The 21,724-nt window shown below is 46.1% G+C and overlaps 1 protein-coding gene across 2 annotated transcripts in view; it reads left to right on the plus strand.

Annotated features, from left to right (window-relative positions):
- The window catches only part of PDE1B (phosphodiesterase 1B), a 1,669,085-nt gene that overhangs the window by 1,610,758 nt on the left and 36,603 nt on the right, over positions 1 to 21,724 (plus strand). For both annotated transcript variants that reach the window (XM_086964603.1, XM_086964607.1), the window contains one exon: positions 401 to 521. In XM_086964603.1, coding sequence (XP_086820729.1) covers positions 401 to 521 — 121 coding nt within the window. The remainder of the gene's footprint in view (positions 1 to 400; positions 522 to 21,724) is intronic.

A 21,724-nucleotide genomic window follows, 5' to 3' on the forward strand; every position in this document is an offset into this window, starting at 1 on the left:
ATACAATATACATTAAAAATTGCTAATACCTGCCTCCCCAGCCATTCCTTTTCCTTTGAGGACCTGGAATAACTAGTCCTGTCCCACATGCTGGTGAGAGAGATGGTTAGTAGTAGTTTTGGCATCGAAGACAGGGGTGATGGGTGGTGCACGCTGAGGTGGCCTCCTGGTAAGGACCCTGGCACTTATTATTTTACAAATTAAGCACTGCACATACAATGTCACAGGTTTGTAGTCTTTGTGTCGCATGCTACCAACTTTTGCGATTTATAAGCGAATAAACTGCCTGCAGGGCTCTTGGTGTTAGGCACTAAAATCGAGTATGAAGTGTCAGGATAATCAAACTTAAATGTTTCCTCCAACAACAAGTGTTCTATAACTTCCTCGATCTCCCCCGCAGGCTTCATCGAATTCATAGTTGATCCAACCTTTTCAGTGCTGACTGACGTGGCTGAGAAGATTGTCGTCCCCATGGCTGAGGAAGGCTCCAAGTCGTCCAAACCGTCTAGCCACCAAACCAGGTTGGTGTTGGTGAGGTGGTGGTGGGAGGGATGAGGGGGGGAAAATTGTTTGTGTATCATTCAGCTTATTCAGTCTTTTTTTCCCAGCGGGCCTTCTGATGATTCCATTTCATATTTATTCAGTTGCACCTCCTGTTATGTATGTGTTTATTTATTCAATTAGTTATTTATTTAATTAAGGTCTTCTCTATACCACTTAATTGTCAAATGTTCGTCACTTCAGAATGCCTAACACAACTGCTTGCTATCCTGTGGCTTATCCTGCTTCCCCCGGTGGCACCTTCTGCTGTATTTTTTCTGTGCCACGTGTGGTTACCAGCACTAGTTTTTTTTGCGGAGTATCTTGCTACTTTCAGTCTATTGAGTTTACTCATAAAGTTAAATTCATTCAAAAATCGGAGTTTGTGATTGGATTTACCTTATTTTGCATCTGCCCCACATTCACAAAGGAATTCCTGGTGGGCGTAAAGGAATTTTCTTGGGTGAATTTCTCAACCGCAAGTGTAGAGAAAATCCAAAGTATTAAATCCCACTGAAGGGATGGAAAGTGGGAATTCTAAGACGTGGTTTACCATGGCTGTCTGGGAATTCCCACAACATGCATGCTTGTAGGAATTATGTGGATAGCAGAAAAAGCAAAAACACATAAACATATGTAATGCCTCACCTTTAACATGTTTATTTAGTAATCTCCTGCTAATATATTACTCGACTTTCTGTCTCCTGTCTCTTGCTTTTCCTAACACCATATATTTTTCTAAATATTCCACCGCTGTCTCAGTACTTGCTCTTCACTGTAGTGCCTCTGCTACTATCTGCTGTAAACCCTCCTATTTCCGTACCACTTTTCCTGGAAAACCCCTATACCTTCTTTTTCTGCTATTGTTTCTGTATCAAAATGTTCTATTCAATTTTTTCAAAATTACATACCAATATCATTTGTTTCATACAGTGACAATTGAGTGATATAATCCTGGTGTTCTATTTCTTGCTTCTATGTTGTCACCTACCCCTACTGCTCTACTCTTTGTTTTTTCTGCTGTGTCACCTCTGCTATTTCAATATTTTCTGTGACTGCCACTCTGGCAGAGAAACTTCTTTGCTACTCTTGTTATTCTAGTACCACTGTTTTTCAGTGGCATGCGTGCAATTTACATATTTTTTGTCTGTGGCTCCTTCTTTTATTCTGACCCTGTGTTTTTCTTATGGAAGTCTTCTGTTCTAATAGTTCTTTTGATGTGATGTCACTGTAAGTCTTACATCTGTGGCATCCCTCCTATTCTAGGGCCTTATTTATGAAGGCCTTGCGCTGCCGGTGCGTCACTTTTAACATGGGAAAAAGTGACGCACCGGTGGCGCAAGGCTTTCATAAATAAGGCCCCTAGTACCTACGTGGTCTGTGGCATCATGTCCCTTTTACACTACTAGCCTCATGCTATGGCAAGAGACATTCTTTTTTTTCAAACACTTTGATTTTGTTTTCATTAACCCAAACTAAAATTCTGCCCCAATTGCTTTTGAACTGCTATCTTTAGAATTATAATCTGTGTATTTTATCAGCGTGATAATTGTAATGTTTTTGTGATGTAACCAGTTCCAAGTGGCTGAAACGTGCTAAGTGATAATGAAAGAGTGGCACTGCTATTCTAATTAACTTGCTTTTTCTATTACAAAATATTTTTATTCTACTGTTTTTCCTGTAGTGTTTCATTTCGTTTTTTTAGACCCAGGAGAAATTCTAATTACGTTATACCAAATTTGTGAAATTTCTCAAAACTTCACATACTTTCGCACAGGGGCTCATTGGCATAGAGCATGTCTCACCATGGAACCATTTCCTCTATTACTAGTCTCCAGCATGTACCTTGCGACACTTTTAGAAGCATGTGCACTCGAGTGAAAAAGTCATATGAGGTACCTGCAAAGCACATTTCTCTAAAAGTATAATTTGGCGATTTCCCGCTATTTTTTCCGAGACCACACTGGGTGAAACACTGCTGTTCCTTTAGCTGCTTTTCTGCAGAATCTCCTGCTGTTCCGGCACTTATTTTGTCTGTGACACATGCGTCTATTCCAGTACCTTGTCCTTTTTCCAATGGAATCAAACTTGTTTCCTTTCTAAATATATCGTGGTTGCATAATAGTTCCTTTTCATTGAACACATTTCAATGCATTTAACTTCATACGTGCATTTAAGTACCTCATTACTCTCTCCAGAGAGGACCCCAAGCTGCCGCACAACACATGACCCTGTGTGTGACAGGTTAAGCTGTACTCTCGAGCACCTGCACCTCCCAAAGGATTACTAAGGACATGTCGACGGGTGTCTTCAAAATGGAGTACTGCAGCTTAGCTATGACGATTTGGCTACTCAGGGTCGACCTTGAAGTGACCTCTGCATGCTAAAGCTACAAACCAAAAAGCAAAACATTCATGTCATTGCTTTAATCCAGCTATGAAGGTAAATGTTACAGAACGAAAGGCTAGGTAACATTGCCCTCTTGTGGCTAGTTTTTAAATTGCATCTGGCAAGCCTTCATTGGAATTCAAATCAAGCCACGGATGACGCTTGTGACATAAAGACAACAGGTCTGCAGGGCATAAACTGGCATGCCTTTTCCTTCTGTATTGTGAAATTCCAAGCTGTTCTCTACAACTGCTCGATATAGTTGCCAAGCTGGGAGTCTCGCAATAGCTCTTTTTCGAACAAAGAACTGATGATTAGAATGTAAACGTTTTACAACGTCTTGGTGCTACAATTATTTTCTTGATATATACAGCTCCAACATTTCTCCTTAGAAAGCTATACGTTGTGTATGTACACCCTCCAGAAGCAACTTTTCACTTGGCGTATTGTACAGGAATTATTTTAATTGTATTATTTTTTGATAACTTTTTTAAAATGCAAAAATAGAAACTCAACATTAATGTGGTAAGGAGATGTAATATAATTGCTAAGTTGTTAACATTGGTACTTGACGACCTAGGTTTAAATCCTGGCAGTCCCCATGCATAGCTGCCAAGGTTTCAGATTGCTTATGTGTGACATTTTCATAATTTCAGTGTAATTATGAGTGACATTCAACGACTATGAGTGACACTTTCTCACGAGCAAAACAAAGCAATGAAGACGAGGGAAACAAATATAAATATCAGAAATTACACCCATTTGCGCTACACGAAACTCTGCTACAAAGCATCAGAAAAGGAAGGGCACTAACCTAGTGCCCTTATATTGGGGTGCTGCCTGGAGGCTGTGCGTCGCTGCAGCCAGGCCCCAGGTTCAGGGGTTTTGATGGAAGGGGGAGGTGTGAGAAGGCTACGTACATGGGGGTGCTGCATGGAGGCTGAGTTTCGCTGCATTCAGGCCCCAGATTCAGGGGTTTTGAGGATATAAGAGGTGTGTAACAAAGCTTCATTTGCCCAAAGTAGCACTGAACATGGTTGAGCAGCAGGCAATATTACCTATACTGTAATCCCATCCTTCAAGATTTACAGTTAGCATTTGATATCAGAAAGAGATACCCGTCAAATTGTGTGATCCTAGACAAACGTTTAATTTCACAGGACCTTATTTATGTTCATTTTCACATTTGTGAGTGCCTTTAAATGTGTGATACAAAAACATGTTTGTATAAATTGTGATGGTTCCAACTAATCGTGCAATATTGTTCCTTCATACCTGGGTGCTTAGCTGTACTCTGCACATGTATAACAAGTCGCAGATATTGTTCAAATGAATCAGAGGAAGGACAAACATTCTGGGGTTACTAAATATTTTCTACATTACACTATGGCCAAAATGTTGCGAGTAAATGACCTCTGCACAAAATACAATTGGTTTGTGAGGTGCAAATTGGAATCCTAATTATTGCTTTTTGTTGCAGTTTTATATAGCGTGCACTGGAGCACTTTACATGAGCACCAGTTATACTACAGAAGGTCAGATTTGGGTTTAGGAATGGGATTAAGTCATTTGCACATATTCACAGGATGTTGAGCCAATGCCCAGACTGAACCCGGTTCCCTGAGTTCCAAACTCTGTTGCTCTGGCGGTAACGTCAAAACACACAAGAGGGAGGTAGAGCAAAGGGTTGGATTCTTGCTCCACAATGTTACTTAAATAAACTTTTTTCAGTACAAAACTACAATTTACCAACAGTGCCACGGGACCAGCATGGGCAGTACTTTTGCCCCGAGCCTGGCAGGGCTCTATGTACACCATCTCGAGACTACCAAAATTCTCCATGATCAGAATCCATACAGATCAAATATAAAATGCTGGAGGAGGTACATAGATGACGTCCTGGTCATTTGGGAGGGTGACCGCAAATCCGCCGAAAGCTTCCAACTATGGCTGAATAACCAAAACGCCTTTTTAAACTTCACAAGTACAATTTCGGACCACACATTGGTGTTTCTGGATCTAAATATCTACGCTGAAGAAGGAATTTTGAAAACCACTACCCACTTTAAGCCAACAGCCAGAAACTGCTTGCTAAGATACAACAGTTTTCACCCCAGGCACCTTCGAGAGAATCTGCTGTATGGACAATTTTTACGTCTCAGGCGTAACTGCACAGATGTGTCCAATTTCAAAGAGCAGGCAAATGACCTGAGAGAAAAGTTGAAGCAGCGAGAGTACCCCATCAGAATCATTGATAAAGCAATGAAGAGAGCTAAGAACAATAACAGAGAGGCACTACTGGAGGAGCGAAGCACAGAACCAAAGGAGAGCAAACGACCTATATGTGTGACGACATTCAATACAATGTCCAACGAGGTATCCAAAATCGTTAATAAACATTGGAGGATACTAACCTGTGGCAAACTGAACTTCGAAAAACCTTTATTTGCTCACCGCAGAGGACGGAATCTCAGAGATATGCTGGTACACACCAGACCAAAAACAACAACCGTTGCCTCACAACCATCTATAGGCATCCAGGGTCATTTCCCATGCAGGAATTGCAGCAGTTGCCACTTGACAGAGAAAAGTACTCAACTCACCTTCCGCAATGGAACCACCTGGGATCAAAGAAGATTTACCAATTGCAACTCTAAAAATGTGGTCTACCTCATAAGGTGCCCCTGCAACCTTGAGTATGTAGGCATGACTACACGTGCAATGAAAACAAGGATGAATGAGCACAAGAGCAATGTGCGCTGCAAAAAAAGCACAACAAAAATGGCCACACATTTTCTGACAGCACAACATTGCGTTAATGACCTCAAGTGGACCATTATAGAACAACTACCCACAGATGCTGGTCTTTTTCAAAAGGAACAAAGATGGGTGTTCAGACTTTGGACCCACTTAACAGGGCTTAATGATGATGTACCCTGGAACCAACTGTCCAACTAAAAAATACAAGACAGACTGTTTTAATGTCTTCATAAACTCCAGGACCGTTTAGGGTTGGCCCCCTAGACAAACCAACTTCTGTTGTTGTGCCCAGATGAAACTAACACGTGTGCGCTACACTCATCCATTAGCGTCACGCAAAAAAGGAACTTTGGCCTACAACGCATGCGTGGAAGAAAAGACAGGTATTCACGCGCATGCGCAACATACGTCTAGCAACACACTGATCCCGTGAGAACCCACGTTTGACATACGAGGATTATGTATGGTGGAGGAGCGGATACTCCATACATGGGCACATACGTAAACACCGGAACACCCCTATATGGTCACTTAGACGCCTCCGCCCAGTGGTCCCTTAGGGTATAAATAGTATTAACTAGTCCACCTCCTCATATCAGCGGAGCAGCGCCAGGGGTAAGACGGTGATCAAAGCGTCCCGATCATGTGAGTATCATGCAGAATAACAACTGAGAAACCACCATCAGGTTTCTCCCGCCTAAGTAAGTGAGAATGATTTATTAAAACCTGCATCATTCCTCACTACAGATTGCATATCAAGCAACACCCCTGACGTCCTTTTTCTGCTCATGAAGCCCACAAGCAAGCTTCACAAGTATGACTACAACCAAGTATAAATCCTAGTAACTTTTGTGTTTTATGTTGTTTGTGTTGTGAGTACTTTTCCTTTTTAACAGGCTTAATACAAGCATATGGTGAGGTTCCAGGTGACTGCACCTGCTTGAACTACCCGCTACATGGGTAACCATTAGTTGTTCTCTTTTGTCTTTCTTTCATCAAAAGGGAGGGAAGAGGAATTGTAGTCCATTCAGTTCCCCTTAGGAAGTCATTAATTAATCAACAGTGGGAATGGACACTAGTCTCTACAATAACCATTGGTTATTCTTTGACAACCTTCATAGACGCTGACACAATCAGTTGTTGAAAACGTGCGGTATATCTTTTCGTCCGCCCCTTAGTCAAGCGTCAGGGCATAGTCATTGGGTTGTCAAAATAACGTGCTGTATGCCTGCCTCACCCGAGGCAACCTCCAGTTAGTGTAGAAGTGTCCAGAGATAGGGGGACAGATCTCAGGAGGTGATGAATAAGACAAGGGGGGGGGTTTGAGGAGTTGTAAAAAACGGTAGTTCCCCGTAACAATAATATTTATTCAAAGAAGGTGAGTACCGTTAGATAAAAAAGTGATGGTTATATTAAGTAATTGAGTTACCGGATTACCATATAACTCTTAAAGACAGGTCGACATGTTTCAGCTCACCTAGGGCCAGAAGGTCTATGGAGCTTTCGTCAGGACAAAACACAAAAAAAGGACATAGAAAGTACTCACACTATTAGTGTAGTTTTCAAAGGTTTGTACGAAGTTCTCAATTTGAGATTCCTGTAATAGTAAAACAAACAAGGTATTGTTAATAAGCATTAATTAAAGGATAATGGCACCTAGCACGCAAGCGTGGCTCAAAGTTTTGAGCTGGATACGAACAACATTAGTTCTTCAATGAAAGCGCACCTAATTACGGGCACCTATTGGGGAGGAGGGTCTGAATAGGAGGAAGTTAAGGAGGTTCACTATACTGGATTTACAATTGTATCGGTCAGTTGGATTTTGTAAACAGTGATGAAATTATCTAAAATTAACAAAAAGGAAGAGAGTCACAGGATTTCCATATGTCTAAAACAGCGTGTAACGTGGCAACATTGTGAGGGTTTTTACACAACATACCTTCGTAAGTGGTTCAAAGTTCCACATCAGGTTGCAAAAGAGTCGCTAGTAACGCGGTCTTTGCTGAAAGGTTAGAGAGCAGAGGTGGTATTTAACAGAAGTGACTCAATAAGAGTAATGTCATAACTAGGAAATCACAAGGTACACAGAGGAAGTCCTAACCGCCATTCTTACCCGCATGTTCAGAAGCATGTGCTGCTTGTGCTGACTCTGCCCCTAGAAGAGGAGGCCTTAGTTCAGTTTCCTGTTTATAGTGGAAAAAGTAGAAATAAACAAGGGACTACCAGGTCAAAGCGCTTACTTCAAGATGGTGGCTCTGCTCAAAATTCACTTGCAAATGAATCGCAAAAATAGACATCAGTGGAGCCTGTGATGGTAGAACAATTTTTGTCAAAAGAAATTATACATCTGTATATTACATAATCTTTTTGGGAAAATTCAAAAAAACGAACGTTCTTTTTTGGGAAAATGTCATTGTTTTTTGAGAACAGATTAAGAAAACTGATGCCAGGGAATATTATCATTCAATCCCGATACATGGGTTTTAAGGCGATTTACCCATCGCTGTTCCTTTTCAAAAAGGATCTGTTCAGCATTTTGATTCTTATCATGGAGCATCTCGAGTATTGTCCAGCTCAGTTCGTCGCATGTGTGCCCAGCTTCCAAAAAGTGTGTGCTGAGTTTGGTGGTATTTTTCTTCAGTCTCACATTACTTCTGTGTTCACCTATGCGGATTTTATCTTTTCTGCAGGTCATGCCAATATATTTGAGATGGCAAGGGCATGTGACCATATACACCACATGGGTGGAGTTGCAATTCGTGTGGGATCTTTGGGTCCAAATTAAGTCATCAGTCAACTGTAATATTTTGGTGGTTTTAGTGAATTTGCACACGCCACAGGTACCACAGGGGAAATGCCCTGTGACTGGAGCCATTTTGATGTTCCTGATGGTAGGTGTCGTGAAGTTTTTCTTCTTTGGTCGAGTGTGCACCAAGACATCTTTCAGATTCTTTGTTCTTTTGTTCTTTTGTTGGCGAATCTTGGTTTTGGCCAATCATACACGCCTGACGTTATTATTTTCCAGTTTTTTCTTATCAACTTTTGTACTTCATAGCTGGCAGGGCAATGGGTGGTGACACAAGTGACCAGGTCTTTTATTGGTTCCTTTTCATGCAGTTGGAGTAGGCATTCCCGAGGTTGATTCTTTGCTCTCTTTTTACATTTTGCAATCACTTGGGGCGTGTAGTCTCTTGCTCGTAGCTTTTTACGCAGGACTGTAGCTTGTTCTTTGTAATCATGTTCTTTACTACAATTGCGTTTATGCCGGAGGAATTGGCTATATGGAAGGTTGTCTCTGAGTGGGCGAGGATGGTAGCTATAATAAGACAAAAGGCTATTCTTGGCCGTAGGTTTAGTATAAGTTTTTGTCTCAAGTTTCCCATTATCTGCGAAGATGGTCAGATCGAGGAAATCAATGCTGGTCTGGCTAGCTGAAAAGGTGAATCTCCTATTCAGCCATTCAATGAATGTGGTTAGGTCTTGTTTTGTTTCCCAGATTAGCAGGATATTGTCTTTCTGCAGGTCATTGTACTTGTAGCAGACCGCTGTAGGCACACTTAGCCTAAATATTGTCACTTTTTTGTAAATACACTATTTTTTATTAAAACAAGACGTGAGTAAGGTGGGGAGGTTGTGCCCCCGTCCTGAAGAAGGAGCTTGTCTCCGAAACATGTCGACAACGCACACCAGAGGTCCTGTTCCTTAACTCAACAGGTTCGACCTCACACTGCACTTCTTTTAATAGTACAAGACAGAGTTCAGAATAAAAATTTTTCTTAAACACTCATGTGCCAGGTACTTTTTAATCTTTCACCACATCCCACCACTCACTTATGACAACATACCCCACACACCGCACACCACACATAGTCATTCCTATAAGTGCTCCCGCGTAGTCGCAGGTCGTAGCACGCCGCATCCCGATAGAGGGGTGCGAGGACCCCGATGATGAAGCATGACACCAAGGGGCCTTTTGGTGTGTGAGGGGTATTCTACAGAACACTGAGTGCTTCAACATTTGCTGATCACTCTTCCCACCCCCCCTTCCTTCTCTTGAGTTGGATTCTCTATGTTTATTTAAGTATCGCTCTGGCGGTAACACCATATCCTCTCCTTTGTATCGCATTTGATTTAATGGCCTATAACGTTACTCCAGCTATAACTAGAAGCTAGTTTGCATATAGGGTACACATGAGAACTGACTTCTGACTTGCCTCTCATCTCACGACCAGTAGAAAAGACTTCACGCTGAATAAAAAGTGCCTCCATGTAGTGAATGCTTCTTTCCTGGTTTTCCTTCTTTTAATGACTGCTCCCCTTTGTGCATTCTGCCTTTTTTTTGCCATAAACTCGATGTGTGTTCCCTCCTGTCTCTACTTGGGCACCACCCCCACTGCCTTTCTTACTGCTGTTGGGAGGGGAGAGCCATGTGATTGCTCTTCCTGTGATGTGCTCTAAACTCATACGGCCGCATGCTGCCTGCTCGACCACCTCTACACAGTACACTGTGGGGGGGTGCTCCACCGCATCTCAGGCACTGCAGAATAAGGGATGTATGACGTTACAATGCATGCTTTTACCACGCATGCCTTTACAACGCGGTTTTAACATCGCAAACCTTTACAACGCATAGCGCTTTGAGGTGCTGAATAGTGAAAAGTTTAATGTACTATTCCAACACCAGTCCCCCTGGACACTAGGGAAGGTGTTGGATAGTAAATTAAACGTATTCCCTATCCTAGAGCGCCCCCCAGCGCAATGCGTTGTAATGGTTTGCGTTGTAAATACCGCGTTGTAAAGGCACTGCGTGGTAAAAGTTTCGTTGTAAAGGTTGTTCACCCAGAATAAGGTGTTTATTAAGAATATTGGACACAAGGTTTGTTGTGTTATCTGGACATTACCTCTGAAACCGGAGCACCAGACCAAACAGGCTTACAAACAGCCTAGGCAAAATAAACCACTTTGCACACTGCCCTGCACAACTACCCCTTAGGACTCGCCAATACTGCACAGGCGGTAGGCCAGCAATGAAAAAGGAAGCTGCCACCCACCATAGCATACTCTCTATTGAAATTTTGCAAGGTAAGGACCTCGATGTCGACACTGCATTTAAGCTTGCTGTTGCAAGGTTTGTATATAGCACAGTAAGCAGTGAGTAAAACACAATGCACAGGAGCCAGCCAGCCCCCAAAATTCTGTGCTTTAATGTAATATCGGGGAAATTAGCATCTGGTGGCGTGCAAGATCCAAGAAGGCCTTCATGCAGTCAAAATAAAATAAATCAGCCCACACTGACCTGCACAGCTACCGACCCCTCAGAACTATACGACACAGGACATGCAGCAGCACGGCAATGAAAAAGGTAGCTGCCGCCCACTGCCTCAATGTCATGGGCCAATCAACACACAGCATTGCCCCAGCAAAAGGATGCCTTTCGGGCTTCCCTGTGCAGCATCCGTGTATCATCGTATTATGGAGGGAATTTTGGTGGGAATTGAGGATACTGTTGTGTACCAGGATGACATTTTGGTAGCTGGAACATGTAAAACTTCACATGGCAAGAATCTTACTAATGTTTTGAACAGGCTACAGGAGAAGGGTATTGTTGCTAACAAGCTCAAATGTGTCTTTGGGGTATACTCCATTGAGTATCTGGGTGATCACATTTCTGGTAAGGGTATTCCTCTGACGGAGGGGTTGATTGATGCTATCATTGAGACCAGTGTCCTAAGTCAAAGAAACAAGTGTCTTCGTTTTTCGGAATGTGTGAGTTCTACTCTAAATTTATCTCTAATTTTGCTGCAAAGACTGTTCATTTACGTGAACTTCTCAAAAAGAAGGTTACCTTTTTGTGGGCTGCCAAAGTGAATTTGATCAGATTAAATTCTTTTTTTTTTTTTTGGGGTTCAAATCTGCTTTATTGAGAAAAAGAGGCATAGTAAAATGCACAGCTTGGATCGCCTACAACCCGGAGGCCGGCAGCGAAATAGGAGATGCAATACACAGCCTGTTTGTCGGCCTCCCGGGGGCCCGACGGCATATTACAGATTGAAACAGCATAGTCTCCGTGTCCGATGACGTAGGCCAAGCTAGGATGAGCAGCAGTCGAACAGGTTTTTTTGAGCGAGAGAAATCTCTCACTGCTGTTTTGTAGATTGCATAACAGGAACCAAGAAACTCCCCAACCAGGTTACAACTAAGAGGTAGTGTATGACTGCGTAGTGGAAATGTGTGTCAATGGTGTATTTTGGTGGTCTCAGCAGGAGGCGCGGTGTGGGTAGTGATGTGTCCAGTGCTAATTCTCAAGGGCCGCTGGCGTCCGTGGGGTGTCAGTGTTTGAAGCCATGGGGCACGAAGGACACAGCTCGCCAGAGGAGGTGATTTCGCGTCGTGGTGGCGATGGGGACGTGTAGGCACGGAGAGGGGAGATAGGGCATTCCCGCCCAGGCGGGGCAGCTCTCTCTACGGGGAATCTACGGGGGCAGTGACCTATGTCCAATGAGGGAAGGCCGTGAAGCCATCCCGAGATCACAGGACATGTATGGGAAGAATGTCAGTGGCGCTGGGGAGCGGCAGGCACGTCATCCGACTGCACATCGTCGTTTGAGCGTTTAAGCAAGTAGTGTAGCAGTGGATCCCAAACGTCCCTGGGTCGGCACGAAAGAGGCAGCAGTTCAGCAAAGGTGGTATGCTGGTCCTGGCAGTATGTTAAGTCAGTCAACCAGTCCTTGAACTTGGGCGCTCTGCCCCTGCTCCAACGGCAAGCAACACGCCGCTTGGCCAGAAGCAATGCCATGTCAATGAATTTTCTGTATTCTCTGGGCAACTGCTTGGTGTATCCGAGGACGGCTACCAGTGGGTCAGCAGGAATTTCCTCGTCTACCATCTCCGCAACGGCTTCGATGACCTGTCGCCAGTAGTCGGCGATCTGGGGGCAGGACCACGCCAGGTGAAGAAAACCAGCATGTTCTGCACGACAACGCTCACAGCGATCATTATCGGCCAGCCCAAATCTGTGCTTCCGAACCGGCGTGTAATATATTCTCTGAAGAAATTTGTAATGTATAATTTTTAATCTGCAACTGGCAGAAATGCGGGAGGTTAATGCACAGCAGTGCTTCCATTGGTCGTCCGAAAGCTCCAGTCCAAGCTCCGCAGACCAGTGCAGGCGGGCAGCAGAGGCTTGCAATGGGGCAGCACTCCGGATTTGGCGGTAGAGCCCAGAGACCAAATGGGTCCCATCCTGAGACCCTAAAAGGAAGTGTAGTGGCGGCAGGGTCGCTGGCTCATCAGGGTAGTCGGGTAGGATGTCCCGCATCCCGGCTCGCAGCCGAACATAGTAAAAGAGTTCAAGGGGTGTATGTTCGTGCGTTCTAAAGAAAAGCTCAGCCGATTTAAAATGACCGTCTTGGAACAGATCTCCCCAGCGGGTGATAAGAAGCTTGCCACAGAGCTCCGACAACAAGGAAAGCCGCGGGTGATAGGTAAGCGGTAGCCTGGGGGAGTAGGGCAGTATGCATATTAATCGCCGAGCGATGCGGCGCCATGCATCCAATGTGCAGGATACCGAGGTATCTGCAGTGTCGATGGAAGTCTCGGGACAGTGTAGCAGGCCATTCAGCGGGAGCGGGTGTACTATCCAGTCTTCCACCGCTATATGTGGCATGAAGGGAGTGGGAGCCATCCAGTGATAGGCAAAATGCGCCTGTGCACTCAAATAGTATGTTTCAAAATCGGGGACATCGAACCCTCCCTGGTCAAAGGGAAGGGTCAGCGTTGACCACTTTAATCGGGGAGATTTGCCACCCCAAAAGAGTCTGCGCAGTTCTGTGTGGAGTGTCTTGAAGAAGAAGGCACCGGGGTAATAGGGGTTGTTTAGGAAAAGGTACAGGAAGCGGGGCAGTATCACCATTTTTATGAGGGAGGCCCTTCCAGCCATGGAGAGTGGCAACGTGATCCACCTATCGACGGAGGCAGTCAATTTGGTCATGGCTACTCCATAGTTAGATCGGAGTGTCTCGTCCTTGTCCCGAGCAATACGGATCCCTAAATAGCGGAGATCATCTCGGCACCATACCAGTGGATAATCAAGGGGGAAGTCGTGCACCGCGTCCGTAAGAGGAAAGAATTGCGATTTGGACCAATTGATGTGAACACCAGACAGCCCCCCGAAAAGGACGAATTCACGAAGCAGGGGATTGAGGTGTAGGGACGGGTATTTAACGTACAGCGTGATGTCATCCGCATAGAGGGACACATCGATTTGCCGCTGCAGGCATTGTACCGCTCCAGCTCGGTGTAGTTGACGCAGGCGACAGGCCAGAGGCTCGACCGCAATAGCAAATACTAGAGGCGAGAGCGGGCATCCTTGACGGGTGCCTCTTGTAAGGTTAATGGGCTGTGACAGTTTTCCATTTATTAGTACTTTTGCCGTAGGGTCCGTGTATAGGAGGCGCACCCAGGCCAAGAACATCTTAGGGAATCCCATACTGGCCAAGACCGAGAAGAGGTAGGGCCATTCAACAGAGTCGAACGCCTTGGTGGCGTCTAGGAACACCGCCGCCACTGGGATGTCAGGGTGGACCGTACGGAGCAGGGAGAAAAGGGTGCGGAGATTATGGGACGTGGATCTGCCCGCTACAAATCCAGATTGGTCGGGTAGGACAATTCTGGCCATGAGCAGCGAGAGTCGTGTAGCTAGAATCTTGGCAAGGATCTTGACGTCGCAGTTTAGAAGGGAAAGTGGACGGTAGGAGTCACAGGAGGTGGGCTCCTTATCTGGCTTCAGGAGGGAGGTGATAACTACCTCGCGCATAGAGCAGGGTAGTCTCCCATCAGTGAGGGATTCGGTAAAGACTTCACTAAGCACGGGCGCCATTATATCGATATAGGCTTTGTAAAATTCAGCCGGAATGCCATCAAGCCCCGGAGCCTTACCGTTTTTGAGGGACATGATGGCCTCACGAACCTCGTCCAGCTCGAAAGGTGCCGCTTGGAACTCCCTATCCCCGTCGCTAAGCCAGCAAAGTGCTACGTCGTTTAGATATTCGGCATATGATGCGTCCGCTTCTGCTGTGGATGTGTATAGTGTCGAGTAGTGTGCTGTGAAAGCAGTGAGTATCGCATCTGAGTCTCTAATGGTGGCACCAGTCGCATCGGTAAGTTCTAATATAGTGTTGTGTTCTCGTGGTACACGTGTGAGTGCAGCTAGTACTTTTCCAGGCCTATCCCCCTCACAATATCTCCGGGCCACCCAGTGTTTGCCCCGGTACTTCGCTTCCCTGGCAGCCTCTTCCTCGTATCTGGACAATGTCTCCCGAAAGGTTACCTGTAGGCGTGGGTCAGTATCCTCCGCCATTTGTAGCTCTAGGTCCCGCAGCTCCCCCTCCAGTGTGGTGATGGTACGCAAGATATCTCGTAGTACCCCTTGGCTTTTGGAAATGCGAAACCCTCTGATAGTGACCTTGAAGGCCTCCCATATGTGCTCAACCGACTCGACCGAGCCCTTATTCCTAGGGAAGAATTCCCTGATTTCCTCTCCCAACTCAGTGCGGAAGAGATCGTCAAGGAGCACATCGGGGCCTAACCTCCACTGTGGTCTCGGACTGTCCCACCCAGGGGTCTGGAACTGCAACCTAACAGGGCTGTGGTCTGAGTAGGTTCTGGGCAAGTGGTCAACTCCTAACAGTCCTCTGGTAATATCTCGGGTGACCAGAAAATAATCTAAGCGCGCCCATGTCCCGGTGTGTGATGTGAAATGTGTGCCCTCCCGCCCTAAGGGATGTAGTTGTCTCCAGGCATCGAGAAGTCCACCCTCCTCCACCACACCCTCCAAAGCTTCCCTGGCACGAGGCTTGTAGGAACTGACACCATCAGCTCTGTCAAGGTGGGGCGCCAGCGCCAGATTAAAATCACCACCCCAGACGATGTGCCGCGCCCCAACGGAGACAATCCTACCCCACAGTGTGGAAAAAAAGGCAGGTGAGTCAACATTCGGTGCATACATTGAGACAAATAAATAGGTGTCATGCCCCACCCTACCCCATAGCAAAACATACCGCCCCTCCCCGTCCACTTCCTCCCCAAAGCGGTGGAAAGGTACGCCACGGGCAATGAGAATCGCCACACCCCTCGCATAAGACGAATAGGAGGAAAAAACGCGGGTACCAGCCCATTTCAATGCAAAAGACGTGTCCCTGCCCATGGGCATATGTGTCTCCTGCAGCATGGCAATTTGTACATGATGTCTGTTTAAGTAGGCAATAACATTCCTGCATTTTTTGGCATCGTTCAACCCTCGGACATTCCACGGCAAACATGTCAGTCGCGCAGTTGTGTTCATAGCAGCCATGGACATAGTGACAGTAGAGGCGGAAATGCCCAAAGGGGCCCAATCTTGAAACCACATCCGCCTCCGCAGGCCCAAACCATACACCAAGTTTGCAAATAAGTACACAGTCTATGCAGTTGCAACCTCACGAAATCCAACCCCCCCCACCCACCCCAGCATCCCAAACATGCCAGTAGCCATGGACCCCCTAACGTGACCCCCCCCACCCCCCCCCCCCCCACCCCCCCAACTGTAGTGTGGCAAACAGCCAAACAAACGACAAGTCAATGGGGAACACCCGACAGGGGTACATCAGAAAGTACGCACTGCCACTATCTGGCCCATAGCTCCAGAACTATACCGCCCTCGGTGGAGTCTAGGGCCGAAAGAGTGGTCCTTGGTATGCATTACCACTGGGGTGCAAGGTCCAGACAGTTTGCCGCTTCTGTATCTCCCCAGCCCACAGGTGGTGAGCCGTTGCCAGCTTGTAGGTTGGTATGATGCTTATGCAGTTCAAAGTACGATAGGTCCATCAGTCTTCACGGTGCTCCGGAGGTAGATCAGCATTCTCTTGTTCGTCCGCGGGCACATGGTCATCCCTGCGCGCTCTTCGGATCGTCTTCAGGAAGTCTTCAGCTTTTTGCGGGTTGGTGAAGAAGCGCTGTTTGCCTTGGTGGGTAACTCTAAGCTTCGCAGGATATAAGAGGGCATAGTCTATTTGGGCTTCCCGCATTTTTTTTTCATTGGAAGGAACTTGCGCCGCTCATCTTGAACCATCGGCGTGAAGTCGGGATAAATGGAGAATGTGATCCCTTCATACCGCAGTGATTTCTGAGTCCGGGCAGCTCTGAGGGCCGTATCGCGATCGCGATAATTCAGAAGTCGAGCGATTATAGGTCTCGGTGGCAGGCCAGGCTGGGGCATAGGTGCCAGGGAGCGGTGGGCCCTCTCCACGATGAACTGGGACGAGAAAGCTTCCTCTCCAATTGAGCCCTTGAGCAATTTTTCCACATATAACTCCATCCTGCCCGTGGCAGTGGACTCTGGCACATTGGTAATGCGAATGTAATTCCGGCGGCTGCGCGCTTCCAAGTCCTCGTTCTTTGCCGCTATGATGCGGAGGAGATTGTCCATTCTTGCCAGCTGCGTCGTGTGGGCCGTGGCGGCATCGGTGTTGTCGGAGATTCTCTGTTCCGCAGTTGTAAGTCGCTCCTCATGGCGATCCACCTTGTGAACCAGGCCGTCCAGTCGAGCCGTGACGCCATCTACCTTCTCCACTACGGTGGCGAAGCCTTGACGCATCTCCTGTATCAGGCTGGTAAGGTCTTCAGCAGGAGCAGAAGGTGGTGCAGGCTGCGGAGGCGGTACGCTGGGTCCCGGGTTCATCTGTGTCGACGTGGCGCTTTTGCGGGTGTTGTCGAAGCTCAGCTTAGGCTGGCGAGTCTCAGGTCGCCCCATTGCAGTGACCGGAGTTAGGTGAAACTGAGGGACGGCAGCGCACTGCAGGTATGTACCAGCCAGCAGCAGGCAGGTAGGTGTCGAGCTTGGTGTGTTCCTAGGTATTGCAATATGGTCGTGATCAACAGTAGCGCTGCGTGGTGAACAACCGCTTAGTGGTAATGGCAGTATGTCCAGGCCTGGACAACCGGCTGTAATGTCATGCACTCGCTGCGTGGATGCCAAGCAATATACGGGTCAAAGTACCGGCAGTCAGGGCCGGCTGCAGGGTCAAATCCAAGGGAGCAGATTACCAGCACAGCGGTGGGGCTTCACGACTCACCGGTCGGCGCCACTCGGAATGGCGGCTGTGTTGCGCGTGTGTGGCCCCCAGCGCACCCGGCCCCCAATTGTGCACAGCACTTCCCAGGTGGGTGCTGCGGGTGGCGACAGCGGGACTCTGCACATCAGGGGGCAATCCCAGCCCCCAGTCGATATTCCTGGCGGACAGCGCCGCGCAAGCCCAGGTCCGCAGCGCTATGGGCGGCAGGTATGGTGGTCTTGAGGAGCCGTGGCAGCAGGCGCCACAACAGTAGCAGTCTTCTCACGGATCCAGCAAGGTGACGGCTGGGGGGAGAGGGGGGGGGAGACCCAAGGCGAGTGTCCGTAGCGTCCGCCTACCTTCACATCCCCCTCCGCACGCCGTCCCAGCAAGGATCAGGGTGGCGAGGTCTCGGTGCGGCCTGGGAGCCTCGTGGCAGGCCTCGGGATCGCGTAGAGGCAGTGTCCGTGTGGCCGCCTCAAGGAGCTCCAGAGCAAGTACCGGGCACTTTTCAGCAGCCTGTAACTTCAGCCCCAGGGCTCGCAGGCACTCCAAACTTGAAACGAGTGCAGAGGGCACCCCTCCGATGCAGAATCCGGTCGTCTGGGATCGATGTGGCACCCCGTGGCGAAGGATCTAAGTAGGATCGATGACCAAGGAGCGGGAGCTGCGGATTCAGGCAGCCATTCCGCAAGCGCGCCCTCTAGCGCCCCGATCAGATTAAATTCTAACTTGGTGGTTGCTAAATCTCAACTCCTTTTGATCCTTCTTTGCAGTGCATTGTCTCTGTTGATGCAAGCGTGGATGGGCTTGGTTAGAACTTTCAAACTGCTGACCGACCACAAGCCTCTCATTCCCATTTTGAATGGTGTCATTGTAAAGGAGCATACCCCCAGGATAGCCAGATTAAGTTCTAATTTACTTCAATACAACGTTCTGATTGAGTACATTCCTAGTGGAAGAAATACCAGAACTGATTTTCTGTCTAGATCAACATTACCTTTATGTGAATCTGATTTTCCTGGATGTGATGATGATGAAGAGTGTTTAATTGCATTCATGGATGTTTGTAATGTTGGTTGTTTTAATGAAAATGAATGGTTTGATGCATTGGATTCTGATGCTGTACTTAGAAAGTTTAAAGATTTTATTGTTGAAGGATGGCCTAAAGAAAAACATCTTGATTGTGAGCTCCAGCCGTTTTCAAAGATTGCTGATGAACTGTCTCTTGAGGGTGGTGAAATTATTTTGTGTGGTGACAAGTTTGTGCCTCCTGTTTGTTTGAGAAATCGTATTGTTGATGCTTACAGGAAATAGCATGCAGATCTGTCTCGATGCCTTTAATACCTTCATGTTGGACCGGGACCTGAAGGTAAACTTCACAAAATCTTTTGCAATGGTCTGTGGCCCAAAGGGGACTAAATCTAGAAAGTTCATGGTAAATAATTTTACCATTGAAAAGGTAGAAAATTTTAACTATCTGGGAAACCTCTTTAATAATAAACTGAGTTGGGCCCCATTAATGAAGACTCGAGTTCAGAGCGCTAGTCGTTCCATAGAAGGTCTGTTCCGCTTCTGTGGTAAGTTAGGTCAAAAACCGGTCGCACATCTAAAAACCCTGTATAGATCCAAATGTCTGTCTGTGGCCACCTATGGGGCAGGGGTTTGGGGGACTGAAAGCCCTGCCTCGATACAGGTCATGGAGAACAAATTTATAAAGCGTGTACTAGCAATTCCATCAGGCTCATCAAACAAATTTGCTCATGACGAAATGGGATTGAGTTACGTGAGTGATATCATTCGTCTTTCACCCTTATTATTATGGGGCAAAATATGGTTATCTGAGGATCTCCAGTTCTCTAGAGATATTCTCCAGGACTGTATAAACCTGGAAAATGGGAAGCAGACCCCTTGGATAACATATGTTAATGAAATGCTTCATAAAATAGGCCTGGGTGATGTCTATGATAATCCTGAAAAAATCCAGGGAGACATTAAAACCGTTATCAAAACAAGTTATTGGAAATCCTCACACGCACTTTCCTTGGTTAGGCCATCTGGATGTATGGTTAAATTACACCACCAGTTTTATTTAACTTTCACAACCCATGTGCAATGGCGGTTTTATCTCACAAGGTTTAGGCTAAACATTCTGCATTTTCTTTTTGCCTTTCCTAAACAAGGGGGTTGGTGTGAGAGGCTGCCCCCTTGTCCTTGTAATAACAAAGTCAGTCAGAGTACTATACATGTTGTCCTCTTTTGTTCCTTATATAAGGATCCGAGAACCAGATTTATTAAGCCCATTCTGAAGGGGAAGCAACCATGTAACTACAAAGAAGGTTATGATTACTTGTTATCATTGTCATCTTCTGGAGTGTGTTGCGCCATGTTAAATTTTATACGAGTGTCACTCCTGATTAGGAAAAGGTACGGCTAATTTGGCCTTAGACCTGTTCACTGTTGTGGGATGTTGTGTTTTCTATTTTTTGCTCTTTTGATGGCCATTCTAGTATAAATACTTTATAAATAACGCTTGCTGACTTAAAGTGATCGGTACGGGTCCTATTGTCTGTATGTTCTGCCATGCCAAACTACTTGTGAATATATTAATTAATGTTTTAACCTGCTCAATGTGTAATTTTAGATTGCTTTCTTTCAAAATATCTGTAAATCATGTTTTGTAAAATGTTTTACTTTTATGATTCTTTCTTGGATCGAATAAAGTTTTTTGATTGGATTGGTATTGTTGATGCAGGGCACAGGGGTCATCTTGGACAGACTAACACCAAACGTAGAATTTGGGCAGTTTATTGGTGGCCTTCCATGGACCGTCAAATTGAAGATGCAGTCAAAAGTTGTGTTATTTGCTGCTCAAGTGGCAAAGTGGTTAAACAGTTACTCCCCCTAAACTAGTTGTTGAACTTCCCTCTGAACCCTGGATGACGTTAGCTGTTGATTTTGTTGGACCCTTCAATGCTCTACCCAACAGGTATAAGTTTGCTTTGGTGGTTGCAGATTATTATAGTAAGTGGTGGAAGGTGCATTTTATGGTTGATCCCAACACTCATGAGGTCATCAGATTTTTTTAAAGTCTTTTTGCCAGAGAGGGTTTTCCTAAAGAAATTGTATCAGATAATTGGGATTCAATTTGTTTCTAAGGAAATGTCCAATTTCCTTAGTCAATCTGGCATTGCTCATCACCGGGTTGCTCTTTATCACTCCCAGGCCAATGATTTTATTGAGCACATGAACCGGATTTCGGTTGAGTGTGTTCAGTGGGCTAACAAAGTGAAGGTAAGAGAAGCTGTACAGAGTAGGTTGTGGGCTCATCACACTACTCCTGGTGTGGCTGTGGGGAAAGTCGTTTTGAATTGTTGTGAGGGAGAGTGGCCACTTTTGGTATTTTTCCTGCTTCGATGAGGCAATGGGGTTTGTGTTCTAAGGTTTCCACATCTGTGTCTGGTGCGGGGGTCGAGCTGAATCTGACAAACCTGGAGTTGGTGATGAATGTAGCTTGCCTTCTGTTGATGTTGCCTAAAGTGTAACATGAGTAAGTAGAAATGGCATTCTAAAATCCAGTTGGGAGATTGGGTGCAAATTAAGATTCCTCATAATGTGCCTAAGGGCTTGTCCAAATATGGCTCTCCTGTTCGAGTGGATTCAATTTTTCGTTATGCAGTTAGAGTTAATGGAAAGAATTGGTGGAACATCTCAAGGATTTACAGAATTCCTGATGCTGGTGTTCATCAAATGGGACTAGAAGTTGGTTCTGAACAATCTTCAGAAAAATCTTCTCAAACGTTTTCTGATTCTAATATCTTCAGGAGTTCTCTTGGGTCTCCTTCAGTGCGGCGAAGCGGTAGAAGAAGAGTTCCACCAAAACGCATGATGCCTTGTACAAGCCAGGGTCTGCGAGTCTGCAAGAGTTGCATATGGCTGCTCGTCAT

The sequence above is a fragment of the Lissotriton vulgaris genome, chromosome 1_1 (genome assembly GCF_964263255.1).
Source record: "Lissotriton vulgaris chromosome 1_1, aLisVul1.2, whole genome shotgun sequence".
Taxonomy (NCBI): domain Eukaryota; kingdom Metazoa; phylum Chordata; class Amphibia; order Caudata; family Salamandridae; genus Lissotriton; species Lissotriton vulgaris.